Source organism: Pyxicephalus adspersus, chromosome 4 (genome assembly GCF_032062135.1).
Source record: "Pyxicephalus adspersus chromosome 4, UCB_Pads_2.0, whole genome shotgun sequence".
Classification (NCBI taxonomy): domain Eukaryota; kingdom Metazoa; phylum Chordata; class Amphibia; order Anura; family Pyxicephalidae; genus Pyxicephalus; species Pyxicephalus adspersus.
Genome location: NC_092861.1, coordinates 66643968 through 66668266, shown reverse-complemented (window position 1 = coordinate 66668266; position 24299 = coordinate 66643968). Strand labels below are relative to the sequence as shown.

Genomic DNA, 24299 nt, shown 5'->3' with positions numbered 1-24299 from the left:
TTGAATATGCCATTATGACCTATTGTCTGTATATCACTGGCACATTGGGCCTGATTTATTAAAGCTCACCAAGGCTAGAGAGGATACTCTTTCTTTACTGAAGCTAGTTGATCCAGCAAACCTGAAATGGATCTGGTGCAGGATTTAAAACATTTGCTAACAAATAGCAAATGACCTAAGAAATCCATTCCAGGTTTGCTGGATCACCATGTAAACATGTATTTTAGAACATTTTTTTTAGTAGAGAAAATGACAAAACCAACAACCCTGTCTGTCTATGCTCATTCACAAAATGTCTCTGGAATTGGAATAGAGATGCCGGCTTATTCATAAGAATTTTCTCTAACTTGCTTGCCGATTGGCTTAACATAGCAGTGACCTCAGCATCAGGTGGCCCTGCAGACAAGGAGAGAGCTGGAGACTCTCTCCTCTTCAGCATGTGTTCTGGATATGTTTGTAGCTTGTGTAAAGTCACCACCACCCACCACTGTGTTACCTAAATATTGCCATCATTGTCAGTTTAATACCCACTTTCCAGCATGTTATGTAAGTTTTGTAAAATTGCTAGTCTAATACCTGTGTATTGGCACAATGGCGTTTATATTACCACAGTCTACTGATATTTGTCTAAAGAACCTTATTATTATAGTCTAAATGAGTGATTTTCTACCAGGGTTTCTCCAGAGGTTGCTAGGGGTTCCTTGAGCAGTGATAAATGTGCACCATGTTAGATTAATTGACACCAGTGATCTTTTTGGCTATCTGTAAGGATTACTGATCTAGGAAAGACTGATCTAAAGCACATGTAAAGGCAATAAATAAATAAATGAATTAAGGAAAAACACATACGCAATAGATCTCTGCAATACATGTCTATTTCCACATTTTTAAAGATCCTACAAGACCTATCTTTTTGCGGAGTAGTGACAGGCCTGCACAGTATATTTTAATAAAAACTGCTCACTCATTCCTACTTTTAAATCTTTACTTAAATACTAATTATTTTGTAGTTCAAAATAACAAATAGAAAGGCTTATAACGTACAATGAGAACACAGGATAACTCTGAATTACTGACAGGATCAGCAGGGTTTTTTTTGCATGTATCAAACAGATCTAACAGAATGCATTTAATTGCATATGGTTCAGTCAAAATAAGTTCACTGCAAGGGTTTAACATGCACTTTAAATCCCTGCAGGACCATCACCATCAATGTTACTATCTGCGCTTTCACTTCCATACAACTTTCTAAGCATTGGCAAGAAGCACCACTAAGAAACACTCATTATTCCATTTTTTGCCAAAAATCTTTATACAGTAAAATGTAAATAATATTTTTGCACTGAAAGTTTGAGGACTTGGTAAAGAAATTGGTTATTTTTAAACATCCATGGCCTTCTATACTTCCAGCTATTTTCTCTGTAGCACAGTTCAAATAAGGACTTGCAAAACATCAGAGATACATTGACACAGAGATTAAATATGGTGATACAAAAGAAACATTTCATTATATATCTTAGACAAATACACTGTGGAGTACAGACATTTAACTTGTCAGCACCTTTATTTGCTCATTACATTACATGTGTGCTTTGTAGCAGAATAGATATATCTATATTTTTCTACAAACCAATTCTATTATTACTCCCAGTGGAGAAGAACATGCCCTGAAATATTGAAGTGCTCGTTCAGTAAAGAAAAAATATTATACATACAAGCTGCCGGAAGACTTCACTGAACCATGTAAGAAGTTTGTGTTTGGGAAATATCAATTTAAAGTACTCAGCTGAGTGCTATGTGCATCAAAGCTGACCACATAACATAACCCAATATCCCCAGTGACATTTTAGAAAACAGCAAGCCATTAGTGAAAAAGCCCCTAGTTCATTAAGCTGTGGTATCACATATTAATGTGGAAGTGGTATGTCTGGCATTATTTATGCATGCTATAGCACTATGGGCCCATTTATACCTGTTGTTGCAATAATACCCATACTGATATGCATGTTACCACAATGCAACTCCTTCTGTATCATAATTTGTACTTGTCAGGTTTGCAGGCTTACAATCCGCAGCCCCTATTTATTGTGTATTGCTGCATAATATGTTTTCCATATAAATAATGCATGTTATCATAATAACGCATCAGGACAGACAGGTGTGAATCGGACCTAATTCACCAAGGGATTTGGGGATATTACCATAACCTATTTTTAGCTTACAATAAGAAAAGGCTGACTTGCAAAAGCTTATTTGGATGTTAACATGGTTTTTACTTTTAGCTGCTTAAAATATGTAACGCACTTTTTAGGGAATATAAGGTAGCTACCATAAGACTTACATATACTTCCTGCAATATCATATGCTGCTATTTCCCTAAACAGAAAGTAGAGGTACTCTTTGACTTGATTCTATCAAGGGTTTTTAGTCATCCAATGGTCAATATTCTACTCTGTCCCATAAATGTCTGCTTCTTGCAGAATATCAAGTCAGGGGTTACCCTGTGAAAACAGCTATGACTTTGTCCCTACTAGAGAGTAACTGAGCTAGATACATTCATTATTAATGAATGAGATATTTCGTCTCACTTCCTTGGGTGTCTGCAGGGCAGCAAGTGAAAAGAAATCTCCCCACACGAGTCACTGAGAGAAAACATAAATGACAAGTGTGCTAAACTTTCCCTATTCTACCCAATCTAAACTTCTACTTTAAAAAGTGAAGCATAACACCAGCCACTGAGTGCACCTTCTATATTCAATACCTTTCTACTATTCAATAAGTTTGGCCACTTGTTATCTTTTTCACTTTGTCCCTACAACTTTCTATTTATAAACTTTGCAAGTTAAACAAAACTTGCAGAGAAAATGTGTAGAATGTACAAAACAGAAACACTTGTACACATCAGCGCCAACAGTACAGGAGCCTGCAAGTTGCAGATGCACTTTCAAAGGGTACATGAGTATTCCATAGGAATACTTTTACATTTACATCTACTATGGTCTTTACATAGAAAAAGGGGACTTTGACACTGTAAAAATATTTTCTTTTTCACACAGTGTAATCTTTTTCAACTTTTGTGTTTGCAGATTTTTTTTTAAATATGAAAAATCCAAAATATGCACAGCTTTCTCATATGTTGCAAGAGTTATTATGAAGGTCTGTATTAATGAATCTCAGCATGCCCTTTAGCACAGTAGGATAACATATTAGGTCATCTTGAATCCACATTGTGTTTAAGGGATTAGTAAGTAATACCATCAACATGGAATAAAAGCTTTAATCATAGGACCTAAATTGTTGCTAAGACTTAGTTACTAAAAGCAATTAGTTCTTTTTTATACCAGTTTCCAACAGACCAAAGCCAAATTACAGTATTTAGAAAAATTAAAAAATTTAATGTAATGTCGTTAACTTGGTTTGGAAACTAACAAAAAATATGGTAAGATTCTTGTAATCAAAATGTTTACGGTCCGAAAATAGCCCAGAAGGACAAGGGGTGCTATATTGTTAAACCCTCTTGGGAAACATGTGCTTTTACTTCCCAGACCAAAGTAAAAGCTTACTGGCTTTATTTTCATTACCAATAATTTGACTACTGTTCATTACTAGAAGACCTGTTTGTTTCCAAGCCTTTCATCACTGTTTCAATAGTATCAAGATTAATGACAATTTGATGTCTATTGTCCTTGATAAGCATGATAAGTTCTTAACTATTTGGTGTTGGCGGATCAGCCATTATATGTCAAAATTTGAACCTGCGATGCTCTTATCTGTTGATAGTGGACTCTCATCTGGAGGGGGGGGGGTATTTATTCCCTCCCTAGTTCACTTGTTCTACTCCCTTTGCCTTTTCTGCCATTTCCTTTTCTAATGGTCTTTTCCCTTCCCTTTTTTCTTAGAGTCATTGCTGATTCTCCTTATGATATACATTTAAAGGTTTTATCTATACTCACTGTGTGTTAGATTGGGAAGGTTCACATGATTATGATTTTGGGTTCTCCACGGCATGTTAGACTCTCTCATCCTGGCACAGTCTTGGTTGCAGTTACTTGGGGGGCCCGTGTAAAATTGAACCCACCGCTCAATTTAGAGCCCTCTCAGGGATTCATTGCTTTTATGCTTGTTATTCTTTTATCATCCCACCTTCCCCTTCATATGTACAAAATGTTTTTGAAGTTTTATGTATGTGTAGCTTTTGTACCTTGTTGCTGTACGCTGCCTTTATATGCTTGTTTTAAATTTTTAATCTTCATCTTTTCATCAAAATATTGTAAAAGGGGGAACTGTGCTTTTAGCAGGTCAATGTAAAGATGACTAATGGTGTGTAAATAAGAAATTAGGAAAATCAGAATTACATTTATATTAGCCTGATAAATGAAAATGTCTCACAAAGGTCCCTTTTTTCAGTTTTGGACTGGGGAAGAACTAGGGGATAAACCTAATCCCTTGTCATTTTTTTGAGAAAACAAAATTATTACTTTTTAGCTTGAAATACTATTTACAATATAATTTGCAATTATGGATTCACTCTCCCTAGCATTTTTTTTCCATATGCAAAAAATTAATAGGCGATTTATAGTAGTAAATAGTAATCAGTAATGTTTGGCTATGGGAGTATCAAACTGCATTACATTCATAGTAATAAAGCATATAAAATGCAACATGTCAGAAGATTAGCTAAAGCAGTTGACACCTAGATCTGTCAAACTCAGAATATTTTTCATTATTTACTATCGAAGGATTTTTCCCCATAAGAATGTCATATCAAGATACATATTTATAACCTATTACTGTACATGCCTATGTTATAGACTGATAGTAATTCCTTTTAATGCACTAAACTAGAAAATAATAGACTATATCTTGCTAAAGATTTCAAAGACACAAACATTTCAAATACACCAAAAATAATTGTACCCATTGACTGGATGTTTTGAAAGAGTCTGTTTATAAAGCAGTGAACCTGACATTCACTGAAATATCCCCTGGTGGAAAATCTTGCAGGTCCTTGCATTTCAATTACATTGAGTCTGCAATGTTTCCAAGCAGTGTTTCAGTGAATGTTAGAGTCATTGCTTTATAAATAGACCCCTTATTATATTTATTTATATATATATATATATATATATATATATATATACACACACACACACATATACACACATCATGCATACATAAATGATATATGCATGTTTTACCACCTGGCCGTTAATCCCGACCATGGTTCGGGGTAAAAACACTTGCAAAAAGTGTTAAACCCGAACTTTTCTCAGGTGGTTAAAAATATAAACAAATGTTATAGTGCAATCCGATTGTCATACATTGTATGACGATCAGATTACAACTGAAAGAATATACTTACCAGGTCCCCGCAGCTCCTCCGGACACGTCTGTCCTCTTCCTTCTTCTCCCGGCGAGTGCAGTGACGATCTCCGGGGTTTCCCGGTGATGTCGCTGCATGCGTCAGTGCGGGAGGCGGGGCGGGAAATTCAAATAACTTTGTTTTGAGCTCAATACAAAAAAGCTGTATTGAGTCCAATACAAAGAAATCTTTATAAAATATATATATATAATTGTAATATATATATATATATATTACATTTGCTACTGTACAATTACATTACATTATACACTATTTTGTTTTTAAAGATTTTTTTTTAAAGATTTTTTTTTTTAAGATATTTTTTTTTTATGCTTTATAAAAAAATTATTATTAAATTTATAAAAATTTGGACATATTTTGGTGAGTTATGCGGTAATTCGGTGAATTATAAGAAATTATTGAGTAATTTGGTGAATTATAAAAAAAAAAAAAATTTCATGAAAAACAGTGTACCGCTTTTGGTACAGAAATCTAGACATCAGTGTAACGCCCAGTTGGTTAAATAGAATACATATACAGTAAACTTAGATATACCAAAATTTATAGCAATATCCAGCATAACTTCATTTCAATTTCCCTAAGTGTATTATAAAGAAATATTCATTACTTACTGTGTGTCTTTGATCAGAGGAGTGCTTCCTAGCTTAAAACATGTCTTTTCGCCTCCACAGGATGTCTTTCTCAGAGAAAAATGTTCTGCGAGGTCATATCCTGTAGAAAAAAAAAGCAATTAAGTCATTTGAAATATAAAGCACTGCACAAAATAGTATTTAATGACATGACCCAAAAATATGTCCAATTGTTTGTCAAGAACATTTTTGAACATTATCATAGTCACTTCCAGAAAAGACAAAAGACCTGCTGTGTTTGCAATCCTTTTGTAAGATACAAATAATTAAGTTCTTGAAAATATAATAAGCCCTATTTACAAATGGGATTGTAACACGTAAATTAATTTAATTAGTAATACAGAAAAATGTGCTAGGAAGAGTTACAATCAAGCTCCCTCTTTAAAACTGACAATGCAGAGTATAGTATTTAATTTTAAAAAATCACCACTGTTATGTGACTGTGAAACTCCTAGCAAAAGCCAATCACCATATAGGGGCTGTCATTAGTTATCTGGAACTTGTAATGTCAACTTCCTCACCATGCCACTTTTCAAAATGAGCACTAATATTGGCTAGTTGGATACACTCATTACAAAGTTGAGGGGACGTCTTACTCTTTTGTCAGGATTTGAAGTAAAAAGACGTTGGCAGATCAGTTTTACTAACACTAATATGCAAAATACAGTAAAGTAGTAAGGTTGTTACTTTAGTCCGAAACCTGCAGGACCAACTGTATCCAAACTCACTATCAATGTTCTAAAACAACTAGAAAACGGGTAAAGAGATAACCTTTGCTGGGTTTTATTAATGTTTTATGTGTCCATTGGGCAGATTCCCCCTAAATTCCTGTTGACTGTTTTCTGATCGTAAATCGCTTCAGTTGGGATGCAGATTGCAAACAAATTTTTCTCAGTAAAGCGTGGAAAATTAAAATATCCGACAAGTTTTTATTACTTGAATTAGAAAAAGCAGATATGCCAAATGCAAAAAATATATTTTTACTGAAGTTTCATATAAAACTTAAAAAAGGACTTAAATAAACATCTCTCATGGAGACCTGGTATTTTCTATTCATGGATTAATTGATAGTATCATCATTAGCTAAAATCACAAGTCCTCTTTTCATTTTCTTTGGCAGCAGAAAGTTGGCAACCTGCCAGCCTTCTTTTGTAAACAATCACGAGGTGTTAAAACTGACATAAAGGGGAACTAAAGTGAAAATATTCACTCTCCTTTAATTATTTACTACGCCATTATTTATTTTAGTAACAGACTCCTGTTTAAAAATCAGGTTCCTGAAATTATAAAACTGGGATGATTTCACTTTCTCATTGATCTGAAGACAGGCAGAATCATCTCTCCTCTTACAAGGGGAGTGTATCTTTGATGTACAAAGAGCAGGTGAGAAAAAGAACCCTGCTTTTCTGATGTACATACAGCTTTCCCTCTAAACAGGATATGATCTAATCTTGCATAGTTACTGCTATCAAGTCTTACTTTTCTATTTTAATTTTATACAGATGACTGGTACTGAGGTAGGTATGATCATCATATCAGGAGTTTTATTGTAATGGCATGCCAAACTGTAATGTCGCTTTAAACCTGACATCAGTGGCACTGTTCTAACCTTTGAAGATTAATTACTTTTCAGTAAATTGTTCTACAGGGGTTAGTGGATAGCTTTCACAATTATTTACTGTTTGTTAAGGATATATAAAAACTTTACTGTCCATAGCCCGGGCACAGGTCCACTTTACCTGTTCTGTGTGATGTAAATTTATTTAACTATACTAAAAATAAAGGTAAAACCTTAGCCATGGGGGTGGATTTTGGGACATAATTTCTTTCTGCATTACCTTGTAAAATAAGTCATAAGAATATTTTTTATATATTCCTATGAGAACTTTACAAAGGGTTGAACAGTGTGATTTCAAAAAACAATTGCTTTGCTTTTGTTGGTTTTCCTACCAATTTTGAATCATTTACAATATGCACAGCATGTTTTGTTTTTCTATTCAGATATTTGCAACTTCTTGTATTGTTTCTTTTCCTATTGTGCAGGTTTACTTCAAATTTGCCTGCTAGTGATTTACAATTATTCCTTTAGTAAACTTTTATGCAGATTTAACGATTTGGCCTTTTGGCCCCATTTAGATTATCTTTAGTAGGGAAGCGGATTCAGTTTAGGTATACAGAGTTTACAACAATGGATATTTTTGTTAAATTGGTAAAATATACAAATTTCACATACTGTATAACAATGAATTCTATTTTTCAGCTTCCTAATTGCTTAAGTAAAAAAAAAAAAATAATTATAAAACTAAAAAAAATAAACTGACCCAATTCCACACATCATTGGCATTAGCAAATACTACTAGATAAAATATTCTGTAAAGAAAGTTTGGGAAATTATACCACAGAAACTGGTTATAAGGATTCAAAGGGTTATCTCTTAGTTTTTTATACAGTAACTTTGGGGTTTGCTTTGTATTCATTAGTTGGGCAACATTTTTTAGTAACCTGTTCAAGTTCACAGTAGGAGGTGGAGTTGCCAAGTGACATACATAATTCATTGTAATTTGTCAGTGTGGAGATTGGTGGTAAATAGTATTATGATTAGTATGGGTTTGTAGCAATTTCTGAATTTGTGAAATTCTCAAAAAAAATTCTACAGTGCAATATATAGTCAGGCCTCTAATCTACTGAGCCACAATAACCTTTAACTTAAAGAAACGGATGACAGCCCGCACATTAAAAAAGGTGGGCTCAAAGAGGCCATATTTCAGTGAGCATTGGAGATGCCAAAGAGAGCTGACAACCTAATACAGGGAGACATTGTTTACTGTATATAATGTATACTTTCAGTGAATATATATATATATATATATATATATATATAACATACACTTATGTGCACAAACACTGCCATATGTGTATAAAAAGCAGAATAGACAAATGTTGTAAACAGAAAAACAAAATACATTACTAAGTTCATTCATCCAAAAAACTGAACCAAAAGACAATAAAGTCTGCATGTCAGAAGTGCACTTTAAGCGTACTTTTATCTCAATTAAATGTTAATTAAAATAAGGAGAGTCTGAATAACTTATAATATAGTAAATATTGTTTCTGCAATGTAAATGTGTCCTTATATAAAGTAATTATAAAGTAATTATTCAGAATAAAATTGGTCTATCTTGAAAAATTGATTAAAATGTATAAGTAGGTAGTTTGTGCTACATTTTAATTTTTTTTAGACTTCTGATTCACAATTTGCGGGTGACTGTACCTTAACCCTTAACATGGACACATTTTTATCTGTCACACGATGTTCATGTGGTTGCAACCTAAAGCCATAGGCTGTATGCATTTCTGCACCAAGATAGAGAATTGTTGCCACCTTGCAGAGCACGGCAAGGTAAACAACTTTGATACCAACATTCTGAGCCCCCTCTAACTTTTAAAAGTGGATTACACACAAAAGCGACAGAAGGTGATAAAACAATTACAGTACAGTTTTGGCACCCAAGGCTTCTTAAACAAAGTCAAAGCTCTACCTGTAAACGATTTTCCACCTCTTAACACAACCCTACTTTACCTATCCATTTGGATGACCCTTCTCAACAGTCACTAGTTATTCTGAAACAGATGAGCATACTCCATAGTACATTTACAGCTTGGAGGGAGGCAAAGAGGTTATTTTGCATATTTACTTGGCATTGCCAGCCATGTCTCTGCGAACAACCCCAAGTTTCCCCCAAGGTACCGAACTTAAAGTATATGGTTTTTGAGATTTTAGGGGAAACTATAGGAATGCTTATATAAACTTCTATTCATTGTTAAATGGGTGGAATTGGTATACCTTACACCTTTTGAGACACACAAAACAGAGGCTAGCACACATTCATCGTCCACAATTTTTTTTATAACCGATTGTCCTCCTTACAACACACTGTGATTCTCAGTGAACTCTAAAGCTGCTAAAGTTTACTTTAATACCCCCTGGTACTATTCCCAGTACCTGCTTTCTTTCATACCCCTACTCTTGTCACAGAAGAAGTATAGAACATCCTGATCCTTCCCAACAATTTAAATTCAGCCACATTTCATGTCATGTCATTAATTCTAGCAGAGGCAGCTTGCTGTTGTCTACTTTCAAAGATCATCGATTTTGTATTTTATATTTATAAAAGTTTAATTTTACAACATTTTCCTCTACCCCTACTTTGTATCCTAGCCATAATAACACTCCCACTCTTTACATATTCCTCTTATAACAGTTCTTTTGCATACCCTATAAACATTTAACTTCTCTTATGAAAGGTAATATTCTGTTTCGAAGGTATGACACATTTTACCTATAGGTACTTTTAGGTAAGCTTTATAGCTGTTCTGACTTTTTGTTTCTACCACGTTGTCATATTGTGTTTATTATTCACTGTATGTCATACTTATTGTAGTGTCCTTCTAATAAAAATGTGCAAAAAAATAAACACACCTCTACATAAAAAAGTCAAATTATAGTATGCTATTTGGCAAAAAAAAACAAAACAAAAAGCAAAAAACATTTGCATAAACTTTTTTAGTATATGGTGAAAACTTTTCAGGAGAACAGTCATTTTGCACTACCTACCTGAGTAGTCTGACTTTTCTCTGTATCCTTGCCTAGGCCCATAGCCATCAATTCTGAGTAAAGGACATGCTGCAATGACAAAAACAATTTAGATTTATTCAGTACATATGGATTTAAAGCTAACAATCAGTAAACACAATGTACTGTCTGTAGTTTAACACACAAAAAAAGTTAAGAAGTATTTCAGTTGTGCCTAAATTCCAAGCTCTTTAAGCAGAAGTAACAATGGAAAAGAACTATAAAAAATAAAGCAAATTACTGTGGAATGTCATGCACTTTTTCCATGCTTTTTGACAACTGCAGGTCCAAAGTGCTGTGAACAACAACCAAGTTTCTATAAAACATTTTGGCAGTCCTATTTGGTAATAGTACAGTATATATTTTGTAAATATAACCATAACACATTTTTTAGGGGTCAATATGGAAAATATAGTCATATGTTTTTAATTATACAGCTTACAATTTATTTTAGGTACATCCATAATACACTTCACATGGTGTTGTGCTAAAAAAAACAAAAAGAAAGTTTAAAAAGACCCACAGTATATATGAAAAATAAACATGACTGAGGAGGGAAGACAGCAAAAGATGAGTTTAAGCAAACCGAGAAATTGTACGAAAAGAAGAATTAGCCAGTTGGCTCAAATTTTAAATGTGTATGCAAACTTTTACTCATGGCTTACCTGTACAGGATGCACATTTATTATGATCCATAGTGCAGGTCCACTGTACAATTACTAGATTGACAATGAGCTGTATGAAATCAGAGGTGTTACAGTAGAAATCATGCCATCAATTACATGCCAGCTACAGCTTGTAATATCATTTTTGTGGGCATATTGGGATATTCACAAGAGCAAATGGAAAAGATTAAAATGGATTTATTGGACCTCTTAAAACTTAACTTCTACAAAGTCAGCCTCTCCACCCTTCATTCTGTTGGCCCAGCTACTCTAGCACACCAAAAGTAGAATGTAGCAACGTATAAATGTAGTGAATTAACAAATAATGCCCTTTTGCTGACTGGATGGGTATTAGAACCAGATAATATGCAGCGTGGGGTGAGTTAGATCAGCTCAGTTGCAAGGAGGGAGGGTAAACAGGGTGTAAATTGGGACATTTTTTGAACCCATAAAGTCAGATGTGCCAAATCATTAATGATGTTTGACTTATGCTTTATTCCTTATTTGTCCAATAGTATAATTTCAAATTTGGCAAATTACACAAATGACATGGCACACCCATAAAGCCACTTGCTATTTTATATTAAAAACCCAGAAAGTTTTCAAACTTGTATATGCTGAAAATCCTGTTTCCAGGAAAAATAAGTAAAGCAATCAAAAAAGCTTTGCATAAAAGGAATAAGATCTAAAAAAAATATAAATAAAATAAAAGTCTGCCAACAAAGGCAACAACAATATTAACAATAATTAATGTAAAAATAATAATTAAGGATATATGCCAACGTTTTACTAAAAATATTCTATAATTTATTGTTACAGTTCTTTTTTTTTCTTTTGAGAAATAAAATGCTGTTCTTGCAAAATAAAAAATAAAAAATTCTCACAAAACTAAAATACATATTTTTGAATAAATAAAACTTCCTGCATGAATTGGCAAAGATTACCAAGGGAGCTCAAAAACACACCGAGGGGAACATAAGAGCAAATTGAAACATACTTAACTTTTAGCAGATGCAATTCTCTAGGGCACATAGTACTAGCTGAACACCCTGTTCTAGGAGAATTATTAGCTAATTGTGTCACACTTTTTCCCATAAAAACTATCATTGTGCTTAAAGCAATTTCTTTGTAAAATAATAAAAAAAACTATTTTGTGTGTAAGCATTTTACTCCAATATTCTGTGCTAATTACACATGTGTTACTATAACATATAAGAACTGTAAGTGGCAATGTATACTACACTGTCTTGTAAGACAATGATTTACAAATATAATACATATTGAGTAAATATGCAAAAGAGGTCCCATTTTGATACATTCAGCCAATCTACATGCAGGTACTGTATGCTGATCAGTTTAACAATTGTTAGCTGGCCATGAGTGTGTTGCCTGCCATCATAAGACATTCTTGATTGTGCAAGGTTAAAATGCTGATGCTGATGCTACTTACTCTGCACCTCTTACCAGAAAATAAATCCTGAGGCCATGTACTTTGTGTCTCTGTGCACTTCTAACTAAAACACACATGAAAAGGCCATCAAAGGAATTTAGTGGTATATATCATAGCATTTCAAAGGAGACGTATGTTGATTTTACAACATCATTATTATTATTATTAAACGGGATTTATATAGCGCCAACATATTACGCAGCGCTGTACATTAAATAGGCAACATAATATAAATATTAAAAAAGAGACTCCATAACTGTTCACATGGTCAAGCTGGGGTATGCTTCTTATGATGAAAATAACAAGTTGTGCTCACTACTCAACATGTTCCTTTACTCTTTATCAGAAGAGGGATCTGCGGTTTCTTTCCGATAGTGGTCCCCATGAATTTATAAAAAGAATCAATCTGTCCTGTAAAGTTGAACGTGCTCATAGACTGGGTCCGGTGCGCAAAGAAATATCCAAGCCGCGACCGGTACTGGTGGCTTACTCCCATTTCAGCGATAGAACCCGCATACTGCAAGCTTTCCCCCTTTTTTTGTGTCATGTTACCCTACTGGTTTTGCTTGTTTACTTGTCTCTGTATATTTGAAAAATTTAATAAAAACATTTTGAAAAAAAAAAAGAATCAATCAATAGCACTAAAACTACCAATTTTTTCAGCTAGGAGCTTTAGGACCAAATCTATAATAGGCTGGTTACCAAGATACACAACAGGTGCACTCCTGTTAGTGTAACATCAATATTTGCAGACTTCAACCATCCATTCATGTGAAAGCACAAATCAATAAAAACCTGGAGATGAGGAACATAGGACCAGTAGGGTGACAGCAATGATTAAGTTGAGGTTAGGTAGCTGTGGAAGTGCAGAGATTGGTTAGTTTGGAGGTGATAGGTGGGATAAATAGCTTTAAAAGAAGGAGGAAGTAGGGGTCAGAGGGAAGTAGTGTGGTTAATGCAGCATTAAGGTGAGGTGAGGGTGAGGGGAGGGGGGTTTTTAGTAGTTGGGGTGGTTGAGAGGTCCCAGGGGCAGGTCTCACAGATGTTGTTCTTAGTGGTGGGTGACCCATTTTGAGGTATGGTGTCTCCAAAAAGTGTTAGGAGTAAAAAGTGGTGATCTGCTGATGTTTAAGGTATTGCAACTGGGAAAAATTTCAAAAAGTTGGAGGTAGAAGTGAATTGTAAATTTAAATGGCCTTAGAGAGGACCTGCAACCTTAACTTTAAGGTTAGAGTCGGGGATCATGCTTATGTTATTGTTAACAATTGTTTGTTGATGTGACTGTTAAGCTGCGTACACACTTCCAACTTTTATCGTTCAAAATGAACGACGAACGAACGACGAACGATCGATTGGGCAAAAATCGTTCGTAAAAAAAGTAACCAACGACGCCGACGAACGAGGAAAGTCGTTGGAAATGAACGACCGGACCGGCGGATCGGATTGGACGACGATCGTTGGCCATCGTTCGTGTGTACGATCGTTCATTGATCGTCCATGGTCTGAGCATGCGTGATGAACGAACGTTCCTGCGGTGCACGTAACTTCCTGTATCGTTCAAACGATCGCATCTATTGTGTGTACAATATCTAAGAACGATCGTGTCGTTATCTGTATGTACAGGATCGGTGCTATACGATCGTTCGCAGATATCGTGCAGGATCGTTCGTCGTTCGTTTACCAACGATAATAATTGGAAGTGTGTACGTAGCTTTAGAGCTGGAGGTTTAAAGTACAGAGTTTTTTATTGATGTTTTATTGTGATAATGACCTAATTAACAGGTTGTATGAGAAATAAAGCAGCTGCTATGGCCATTTAAACGGCAAATATTGGAATGTGTGTGTTTTCCTGGGATTTTGGTTTAGCGTTGGTTAAGGTGGGGCCAAGCGGCTTGGCACTGGAGCCTCAGAGTTCCCCAGTCATATGTTTATTGGCATTTCCTTGCACATAATTAGTTATACTTTTTCACAGTGATCTTTTACCTATTTCCCTAATTTAGGCAGCCTAAAAGTCATTAGTAAATCAACCTAAATGGTGTGACATCTTTATCTCTATCATGTTTTTTTTCATCTTTTTCCCTTACAATACACACCATAAGTGAAAAAATATATAACTGTACTGTAATGAACAAGCAAAGACTTATTAGTATTACCTTTCATTTAATAAAGAAAATGCATAGTAATTTAAATGACGTGTTATGTTACACATATATATATATATATATATATGCAGATAATTAGCACTCCTAATATTAATACATTTTCCTTCCACTCTTCTATGCTAATCTGAAAATGAGAAGTCAAATTATCCAAACTGCAGTCATTCTAATTTAGACATGGTATAAGAAGCAAAACAGGAAATGTTGTGAGAAGCATGTGTCACATTCAGTATTCATTATTAGCAAGCTAATTTATTTTGTGGTGAAACTTAAGAAGGTGAAAGTTCACAGACCACCCAGTCTCTTTTCTAATGATGTAACACTTACACAGTGTTTTTTTACAACACCTTTACTCACTGACACCATACAAGGGAAATGTCTGCAATATTCAATAACATTTCTAAGAGGCAGATAAATGTTCTAAACATTCTAAACCTAAAGGCGGTCTTACTTTATGCTAATAATGCAAGTCACAGTAATTGTGGTCTGTCATTTGGAAAAAAAAAATATTATTTCAGTCTCTCACAAGTGTAATTACATTTGTCTTGGCATAGAATATGCTACTAATTTCACAAAATTTGAGATGTTACACTAAGTACTCGTAATATTCAGCTGCACATCACTCTACAGATAAAGGTCCTTTCAGGAGACTCTGATTTGTGGAACCAGGAAAATATGAATTATTCATCTAACTAGCATATCACAGGTATAAATCTCCTATGTCAGTTTTGGAATTTAATTAATTACCAGCCTGATCCCTAATATATTTATATGAAATTGAAAAGTAATTAGCCAGGATGAAATGTGAATTACAAGTCACAATTTGTTAATTACAAAGAAAAGATCAATGTCCAAATACAAGATGTTCTCTTAAGCTATAGGCAATCACTGAAAGATAAATATAAAAGCTGTGAATAAAAGCTGTAAACAAACATTAAAAACAATTTCCATACACTGGGTGAAAGCAATTAGTAAACAAAAAAAAAAAATTAAACTGCAACTAAGTAGTCTAAAAGTTAACTCAACTCCCCATAAAGTTTTCTGTAATCCAAATTTTGTACAGACTATATAACAGGATCAGCATGAGGAGTAAAAGTATTAGGCTCGTTTCACATTTGTAGTGGAAAACTGCCTGATTAGCTGCTTTTTGGCACATAGCAACTGTCCAGGAATTACACGAATATTTATGTTCCTAGGAGTAGAAAACTGCACCACAGGTTAATGTGTTTGCATGTGTTGCCCTTGTGGTTAAGGTACCTTTCCTCCTCTTGAGGAAGAAGAGCAACTTTTGTGGCCAAAAGTAACTAGTCTCTTCTAGGAACCGCACCACGATCCACTGCAGCAACAGCATGCATGCACAAAATGGTGATCAACTGCCAGTCTAAAATGGCCCAAATTCTGTACTATGTGACCTTTCTCTCTGCTTTATTGTATGACCAATTACAAGGCAGGTTTGAATCTGTAGAAAAACCCTAGTGCTGAGCTATGGAGGTGTTTGAGCATGAGTAGATGGCAGTTGTAAGATCATCAAATTACTAACAAAAGGTATCAATTCATTCTGGTCCACTAGCACAACTGCTAAAATGCTAGCAGGTTGGCATGTGTTTTCTGTATGCATCATAAGGCCAATTCATTAAATTAGTGATCTATACGTTAAATAATTGAAATTACTTTACCATTTGGAGCCCAATATATATTTACTGTGCTTAATAGGTTTAAAGAACACTTATGGGCACAGCGTTTCACATTGTTTGAAGGAAAAGGAGTGTGACGGTGGGTATATAAACACACAGGATCTGATACTTTGTGTAGTAAAAGCCTCTAGGAAAAGAAAATATTGTCTCTTTCATTAGGTTTTAAAAAGGATAGAAAGCCAGCTTAGTATCCTAAAGCTAGTCAGGAAGGAGGTGGGAGGGTTCCCTGACCACCCCGTACAAATATAGATTTTCTACTTGTGCAAGGTAAGGAATGGGTGTGCTATTTAGGCTGGTAGGTCAAAGAAATGTTAATTCTGATATACAGTCTGTGTGTGGAGGAAAAATAAGCTCTGTATTTACAGTGACTGTGGGAAGTTCCCTAGTGCTGTAGGTTGCCCTGCAATTTTTTTTGTTTGTCAGACAGAAGCCAAACAGCCAACATACATACATGCAAAAAATGTGCAGCCTAGCTTTTTATCTCTGTTCATTGCTAAAAACAGTGTTTTGGCAGATTCTGAGTGTTATAGCTTGTTGAGCCATATATCCGATGGTACTTATCTGGTACTTATTCTACTATGCTGAAAAGATGATTGCTTTTGTATGAAAAGTATTAGAGCACAAAAATGACAATAGATTAGGAGTAAATCTGTTTGTTAGAAAGTTTCCTTTCAGAGAAAACAGCAGAATGCCAAAAAGCTATGTTAATGTGCTGTAAACAATACTGAAGGGAATTTTAATTAAAACTCTACCCACATATTTTTTTGCTCTTGGTTAGAGTGGGGAAGGATTAAAATGTTGGTCAGATTTTACTGCTGTCTGTGTTTCCATTGATAATATTTCTTACCACTTCATCTCTCAACAACATCATCATCTCCAAGGAAGGAAATGCTGGGAAATCTCTCTAACAGGGATGCAACTAGAATAATAATGCTTTTTTTATACAGTGGGAGATAGCAGGAACCTCATTCAGATTGACAATACCAGCATGAAGAAAGAGAGCACGTCATAAAGCTGCAGACATAAGCAAAGACCATTGGGCACCATCAAGTGCTAGGGAGAAGGACAAAGCACCCCCTAATTAAATAAAGAGGACCCATCTTTAAGGGGTACTGTCACCGGGGATTTATTCCTTGTGCTATATTTTAGGCACACACTATTTTGCACCTTCACAGCACACCAAAACATACAGCACGTCTGTTGTAATTTGCTAACTATGCTATCACTCATGTGTACATTGCTCACTGTGGTATTAAAGCTTTGGGATCTGTTTAACCACATATTCACACAATGCACATGTGAATTTGGGCACGTAGGCGCACCGTTAGATTAAAATATCAGTCTTTATACTTTACCAATCCCTCCTCCTCTCAACAGCCCACTCCAAGCCATTTATCAGTTTGTAATTTGCTGAGAGGAGGATGTGGGCTGCAGCCTTGACAACTCACAGTCGGAGCAGATTTGGGACACAGCAGCACACAGAGTTATTGTGGGTTTGTGGGTGTTAATGAGGTGAAACCCACCCAGCTGGACTGGCAAAATTGAAACAAGGAACATCACCGTTGTGTTTTAGGTAATGTGGAGCTGTGGCCTCCCTCTATCATATCTGGTTGACGTGCCCCCAAATTAGACGTTTCTGGACAGGAGTTAATCAAATCTTTGAAAACGAAAATATCAGTCTTTAAAAAGCTTCTCCCGTTTTTCCCCAAAACCACTAATACTCATCAGTCAGCTATCCCCACCACTTCTGCTTCTGAGTATGGGGAAGCATGGAACTTCCTTTGGCTCCATTACCTGGCAAGGTACCATGGGGTAGTACAGGTTGTAAATAAATGTAATACAAAATTGTAAAGCCAGCATGTTTCTTTGCTTTCTGAAAATTTATGTAAAGGCAAAACTTTGGTATGGGAAATTTTGCACTGGGGACCAATGCTTAAGTGACACCTGACTAGAATGGTAATGCCCCCCACATTGGAGAGGTTCCCCTTATTCCTTTCTGCCACTTTATTAGGAAGAAGAAAATGTGATAAATTGCGTTGATAAACTGTCAGGGTTTACAACCCATCCTTACTCTATGCAAATCTGTTATACAGTTATATCTTTAATACAGTGTTATCTGTGGAATTTAGTAAACATTTTGCAAAGTATGTTGTGTTTATATGCATAAATAATGATTTTATCACTTTTTTAAATATAGAAAAAAGTTGCACCCAGCTACACAAGAGTTAATAGCATTAAAACATAGTGTATAGCATCAGGAGTTACAGAACTGTAAAACAGCACAGCTTGTTTACATGGTATGGGTATATCACAAAGGACCAAAGGCCATATCAGATCTGTGGTTCGCTGTAGTGTTCTGCCTCAAGCTCAGATGTGCTTCATTTTGTGCATGGGGCTGTGACTGCAGTGGATCATAGGACTGTTTCAGAAAGCAGCATGCTAATCATGTGGTTGCTTTTTCTTTTCTGGAGGCAGAACCACAGCTGCAAACGCATTTATTGGCAGTGCAGTTTGCCGCTACCATCCACACAGCAGTAGTTTGATATGCACCCAGCAGCAGTCAACCACATTGTTGTCCATGATCATTGTATTCCAAGTATAAAAGTATAAAAAAATATATAAAAATATCATTGAATTTAAAGAAAGAATTCGAGAAAAAATGGCATGATGTCTATAAATGGGGACTGCAAAACAAGATGTTGTCTGAGACTAGCTTAATTTTCTGCTAATGCTCCAAATAACTGTGAAGCACAATATTTTCATGGATAAATAGCTATCTATAATCAGTAACTATAACTGTTGCTCAAAAGAGCAATTTCAAATATTTCTGAAATACTGCTGTTTTGCCCTGGTTTTTCTAGATACAGTATGCACAATTAAAGTGACTCACTAAAATAGAAAGAAAGGCTGGACTGGAATTCCAAACCTAGCACCCTGAAACTTTTTAGAAATAGTAAGTTAAAAAAAAAAAATTATATATGCCATCTGAAGAATCCATAATTTCAGACGTGCAAAATGATTGTAGCCCCAACATTTTTTTTGTCTTGTACCTTCTGAAACACAGATCATGGTTCTATCCTCTCCAGCCATGGAGGGCTTTACTAAATCAAGCAATCCCATGAATGTCAGATTCATTTCAGGTGGCAGATTGGTGTTGTAAGTTGTCAAAGAGGTGGGAGACGTTGGTTAAAACCCACAGCTCAAATTAATTTTCACTTATTATGAGGCTCAAGCACTAGATATCCTGTTAAAGACATCTAAGCTTGATAATAGCTAGACTCCCTTCCTTAAACCTTGAAGGTGCATCCAACTAGATATTACCCACCTATTCTCAACAAAACCTTTAGGTACATTCAGAGGCTGCTAGGGTTTCTTTGAGTTGTCGACTGTCTTTTAATGATGCCTGCCTTGTCCCTGAACCAACAGGCCTAGGCAGAGCCCATGACATGACACCAATGATTGTTTCAGGTGTCTGTAAAGCTAGCAATTTACATACAAATGTAAGGGGCATTTTTACTAACCTTGATAAAATGCATTTATCAGGGTTTCCTAGAGATTTGATATTTATTTCAAGGTAAAAAGGTTAAAAAAAGGTTGTCTTCACTTTTACTATCTATTACCTGAACCTTTGCATGGACCTTCTGTTTGAATCAACAGGTCAACTAAATACAGATTTTCAATTTGACATGAGCTCCTGCACCTAGTTTATTGATATGGTTTGGAGAAGTGGTCCTATATGATGTTTGGGAAATCTGCTATTTAAATCTTACATATTCTAAACCCAGCTCGTGACAAAGTGCTTTTTTATTTGACCAAGAAGCATTTTTTAGTCACCAGTATTCTTCAACTATGGAAAGATGTGGTGATATTGAGTATTTGCAATAACAATGTACTATAAACAAAGCTTAAGCATGTTGAATTGTGCATTCACCAGAAAGCAAATAATAATTTTGTTGAGAATATTGGGTCATCCTGAGCAAAGCAGTTTTACTTGATCCATTGTGGCACTTATTTGTTCTAGAATAGACTTTTGATCTTCTGGATTTGCCATGTAGTTTTGTTGGGTGACTTCCAGCCATCTGCTCTGAACATTTAATTGTGTTATGCCACGTTCTCCCCATCTACATCACAAGGGCTACACCCTTGATCATTCATTAGGATAACCTGAGTGCATTTTGATGTCACCAGTGGGACAAACTGATCAATGAGTTTCTATTCTCTGATCACTCAAGACTTCTGTCAAGTTTTGAAACTGTTCTTAGCAGACTAGTTTAGAGTCAAATGCTTTCATGTAGACAGCTTTGTGATAAATAAGAAAGGTAAGTAAAAATAGGAAAAAGCTAAGCAATAAAGAAAAGGAAGTCAGGGAGGAAGGGGGAGCTGCACAAAGGTTGTCTTACTGGTTTCATTTCTCAATGAAAGTCCACCAGGAAGATCTAACTGTTCAAATACAATAAATTATTTTAGAAGGAAATGAAAAGGGGGTTTGCCATGTGCTGCATAATTTTTTACAGAATAAACAAATTCCCCAAATTTGCATATGCAGCAATTCTAAAAATACAAAAAAAAATTTAAATAATAAACTTAACTTCAATAACTCCAAAGATACTCTCCTACAAAATATGCTATTCTCCCTTTAAAAAAAGCATAAATGCATTTTGAAAAATAAAAATAAAATATACATATCTGAAATACAAGGCAAAGATACAGAAAGCTTAGATTTGCTGTGTTTATGTGCAGAAATCTGCATAGATAACACAACTGATCAAACTGTGATCACACAGCTTGCTTCATGTCCTTCAAAAATTGAGACTTGCTATCTTTATTAGTTCTGTATATTCATATAAATGATTGCATTCAGGCGAAGGCAAGAGAATAACTTACTGATATAAATTATGCATTACCAGAATAATTATTAAATAAAAAGATATGTATATTTTAAAAAAGTTATAATAAACTGCTTTTAGTAGCAGACTGATGCGGAGTGCTCCTACAATACAACAGAGTTTGGGATGGGATCTACATCCAGTTTTGTAGTTTCATAAAATCATCTTCAGCTAATGCCTCAATCACTATCACAAGATAACTGTCTGTATACTGTAATATGCCCATAATGTAGCAGGCCATAATGCAAAGTGGCTGCAAGTAGCAAAGCTATAGTACAGCATATACTAAGGCTTAGCTCAGGATGAAACAAAGACAGAGAGAGATTAGAAAATTTAAAGCAGACACTTAGAGCAAACACTCCAAAATAACAAAATTGTGCAAATTGTTTTTGAAATTTTGAAATTTATATTTCATATTTTACATATATTTTTCCTAGTGTGATCATCATCATAAAAGACAGGGGATTAAGGGCCACTATCACCTGAGGGTAATTATTTCCTCACAATACATTCTCTGTAAGAACCCCTTTCATTCTTCAGCAGGAATTTGCTATAATAGGCAAATTCTAGCAGGTTTTTGCAAACGAATAATGCAGCGGTTGTTGTTTTATGTATTGTTCTACCAACCAACCAGTACAGCAAACACTTTTTGCACCATTGAAGCTATAATATATAGTATTAGTACTAACAAGACATAATTCAAGACAGTGTAATTAAACAAAAACAGGCCAACTAATATACAAATTTAAGATTTATGCTACACAAAAAAATTCCAGTTAGCCAGAACTTGATGTATTATTGGACTGTGGAAGGTGGTATTTACTGCAGGACTGTGTCTCCACTATCTGTCAAGAGAACATTCCTGGTCTAGGCCTGCTGGTCACAAACTCTGTGGTGTTTTGTGACTTTTATTTAATTGTTGTTGTATTTCCTCTGGCATCTAGCGAATTTAGGTCCATGTCCTACTAAAAGCTTTTGTGTGCATCGATCAGGCGTCCAAAACTTTTTTGCTTTAATCCCTCTAGCGTCCATTTTTTCTGGCCACATTAAAGTTCTGACAGAGGAACTTCTTCCACTGGGGAATCAGGATGGGCATTACATTATCCATTAATTTAGCTTAGAAATGTGTATATAGAGGTTTAATATACTTATTGAGCTTTGTTAAAAGATTTGGAGTAGAAAGCAATACTTTTTATTCCTTTCAAGATCATATCAGATTAGTGACAAATTAGAATGTTGAATTACACAGCTTGATTAGATTTACACTGTTTATTACTAACACACATTTCAGTTGTTTAGATCATGTCTGCTAAATTTTACTGATTGTACTCAGTTTCAGTGAAACGTACTAGCTACTCCAAAATATTTGTACACATGCCTAGGTCTACTAAAGAGCAAGGGAAACGTTTAGTATCTGCCACCTTATGCTGGAGTATCCTTTTGTTCATATTTATAGATACATCTAGTATTTAAAAGCATTAGCACATCATGATACAACCTATAAAAAATATCCACTATTTTGTAAACATCCAGGACAAATTTTAGAGTTTAAAAGTAATTGAAAGAAAGTAAGCTGAGCTGTGAGTAAATATAAAAGAATAGTAAATTGAAGTAAATGACAGATGGTACCATGAAAATTTCACAAGAGAAAAAAAAAAGCAAAAAAGAAAACATTGCAAGAAAACGGCATTATAGCTTATAAAATTTTACAAGATGGTTTTAGAAAAGTCAGTAGAACTAGAGACATTATTGCATACAAATACTAGATAAATGAAAAAGGCAAGGATAAGAAAGGAGTCAACATGTGATTCATTGACTAGAAAAGCTTTCAACTGTCATTCATGTGAAATTATGTCTTCAGAAAAACACACTGCATCTAAAAAACTCATTGTTTTTATAAAAAGCCTTTACACTGATCAAGATGTTACAGTTATGATAAAAGGACACACAACTGGTTCAAGATGGGCAAGGGGGTAGATGAGGCAGCCTACTTGCACCATACTAATTAAACTTGTATGCTAAATGAAGCAGAGCTGGAGGAAAATAATAGGGGTTTTAAGATTGATGGAAGGAGCATCAACAATCTTTGATATGCTAATTAAAAAAATTTAAAAGAACAGAGTATATATAGGGGGACTTCAGCTAAACATTAAAAAAACTGACCCAAAATGACCTAGGAACACTAAGGATTGAAGAAAGATGAAAAGATAATTAAAAGTACTGGTGTATAAGTACATAGATCAGAATTCATTAGGCTATAGTATTTTCTCTCAGCCTTTAAGATGTGATAGCTGAGAAAAAAATATACGACAAATATGGACTTCTGGACTTTGATGTTAGTGAAGAATTCTAAGATCACCAGGAAACAGGATATTTAAAAAAAAAAAAAAATTACGTTAAGAACAAGCTTAGTGGAAAAGATAAATATATTTCAGATAGTTGAAAAGAAAAAGAAAAGGGAAAAGCCAACAAGGCAAGATGCATACAGTCACAGAAAGTATGAATATGTAGTTGCAAATGCTTTGGAGCCAAACAAAAGACAGAATATTCTAAAGAATCAATATTCATATGGTCAGGAATAGACCAACTCAATGATACTTAAAATACAATTAAAGGCTTCTGTATTAGTGCCTTAACAAGTGTAAAATCCAAACATCTTATGCACAAATCCCATAAAGTAAACAGTAACAAAAAATATTTACCAATATACCGTATTTTTCGGACCATAAGACGCACTTTTTTTCCCCCTAAAGTGGGGTGCGTCTTATGGTCCGAATGCATATTTTTTTACTTACCTGTA

General features: G+C 34.9%; 1 protein-coding gene across 1 annotated transcript in view; it reads right to left on the bottom strand.

Annotated features, from left to right (window-relative positions):
* LOC140329791 (collagen alpha-1(XIX) chain-like) overlaps positions 1-24299 on the bottom strand; it is a 94607-nt gene that overhangs the window by 36432 nt on the left and 33876 nt on the right. Inside the window, exons 3-4 of the mRNA XM_072410184.1 lie at positions 10628-10696; positions 5995-6094 (exon numbers count right to left, since the gene is read on the bottom strand). Coding sequence (XP_072266285.1) covers positions 5995-6094; positions 10628-10696 — 169 coding nt within the window. The remainder of the gene's footprint in view (positions 1-5994; positions 6095-10627; positions 10697-24299) is intronic.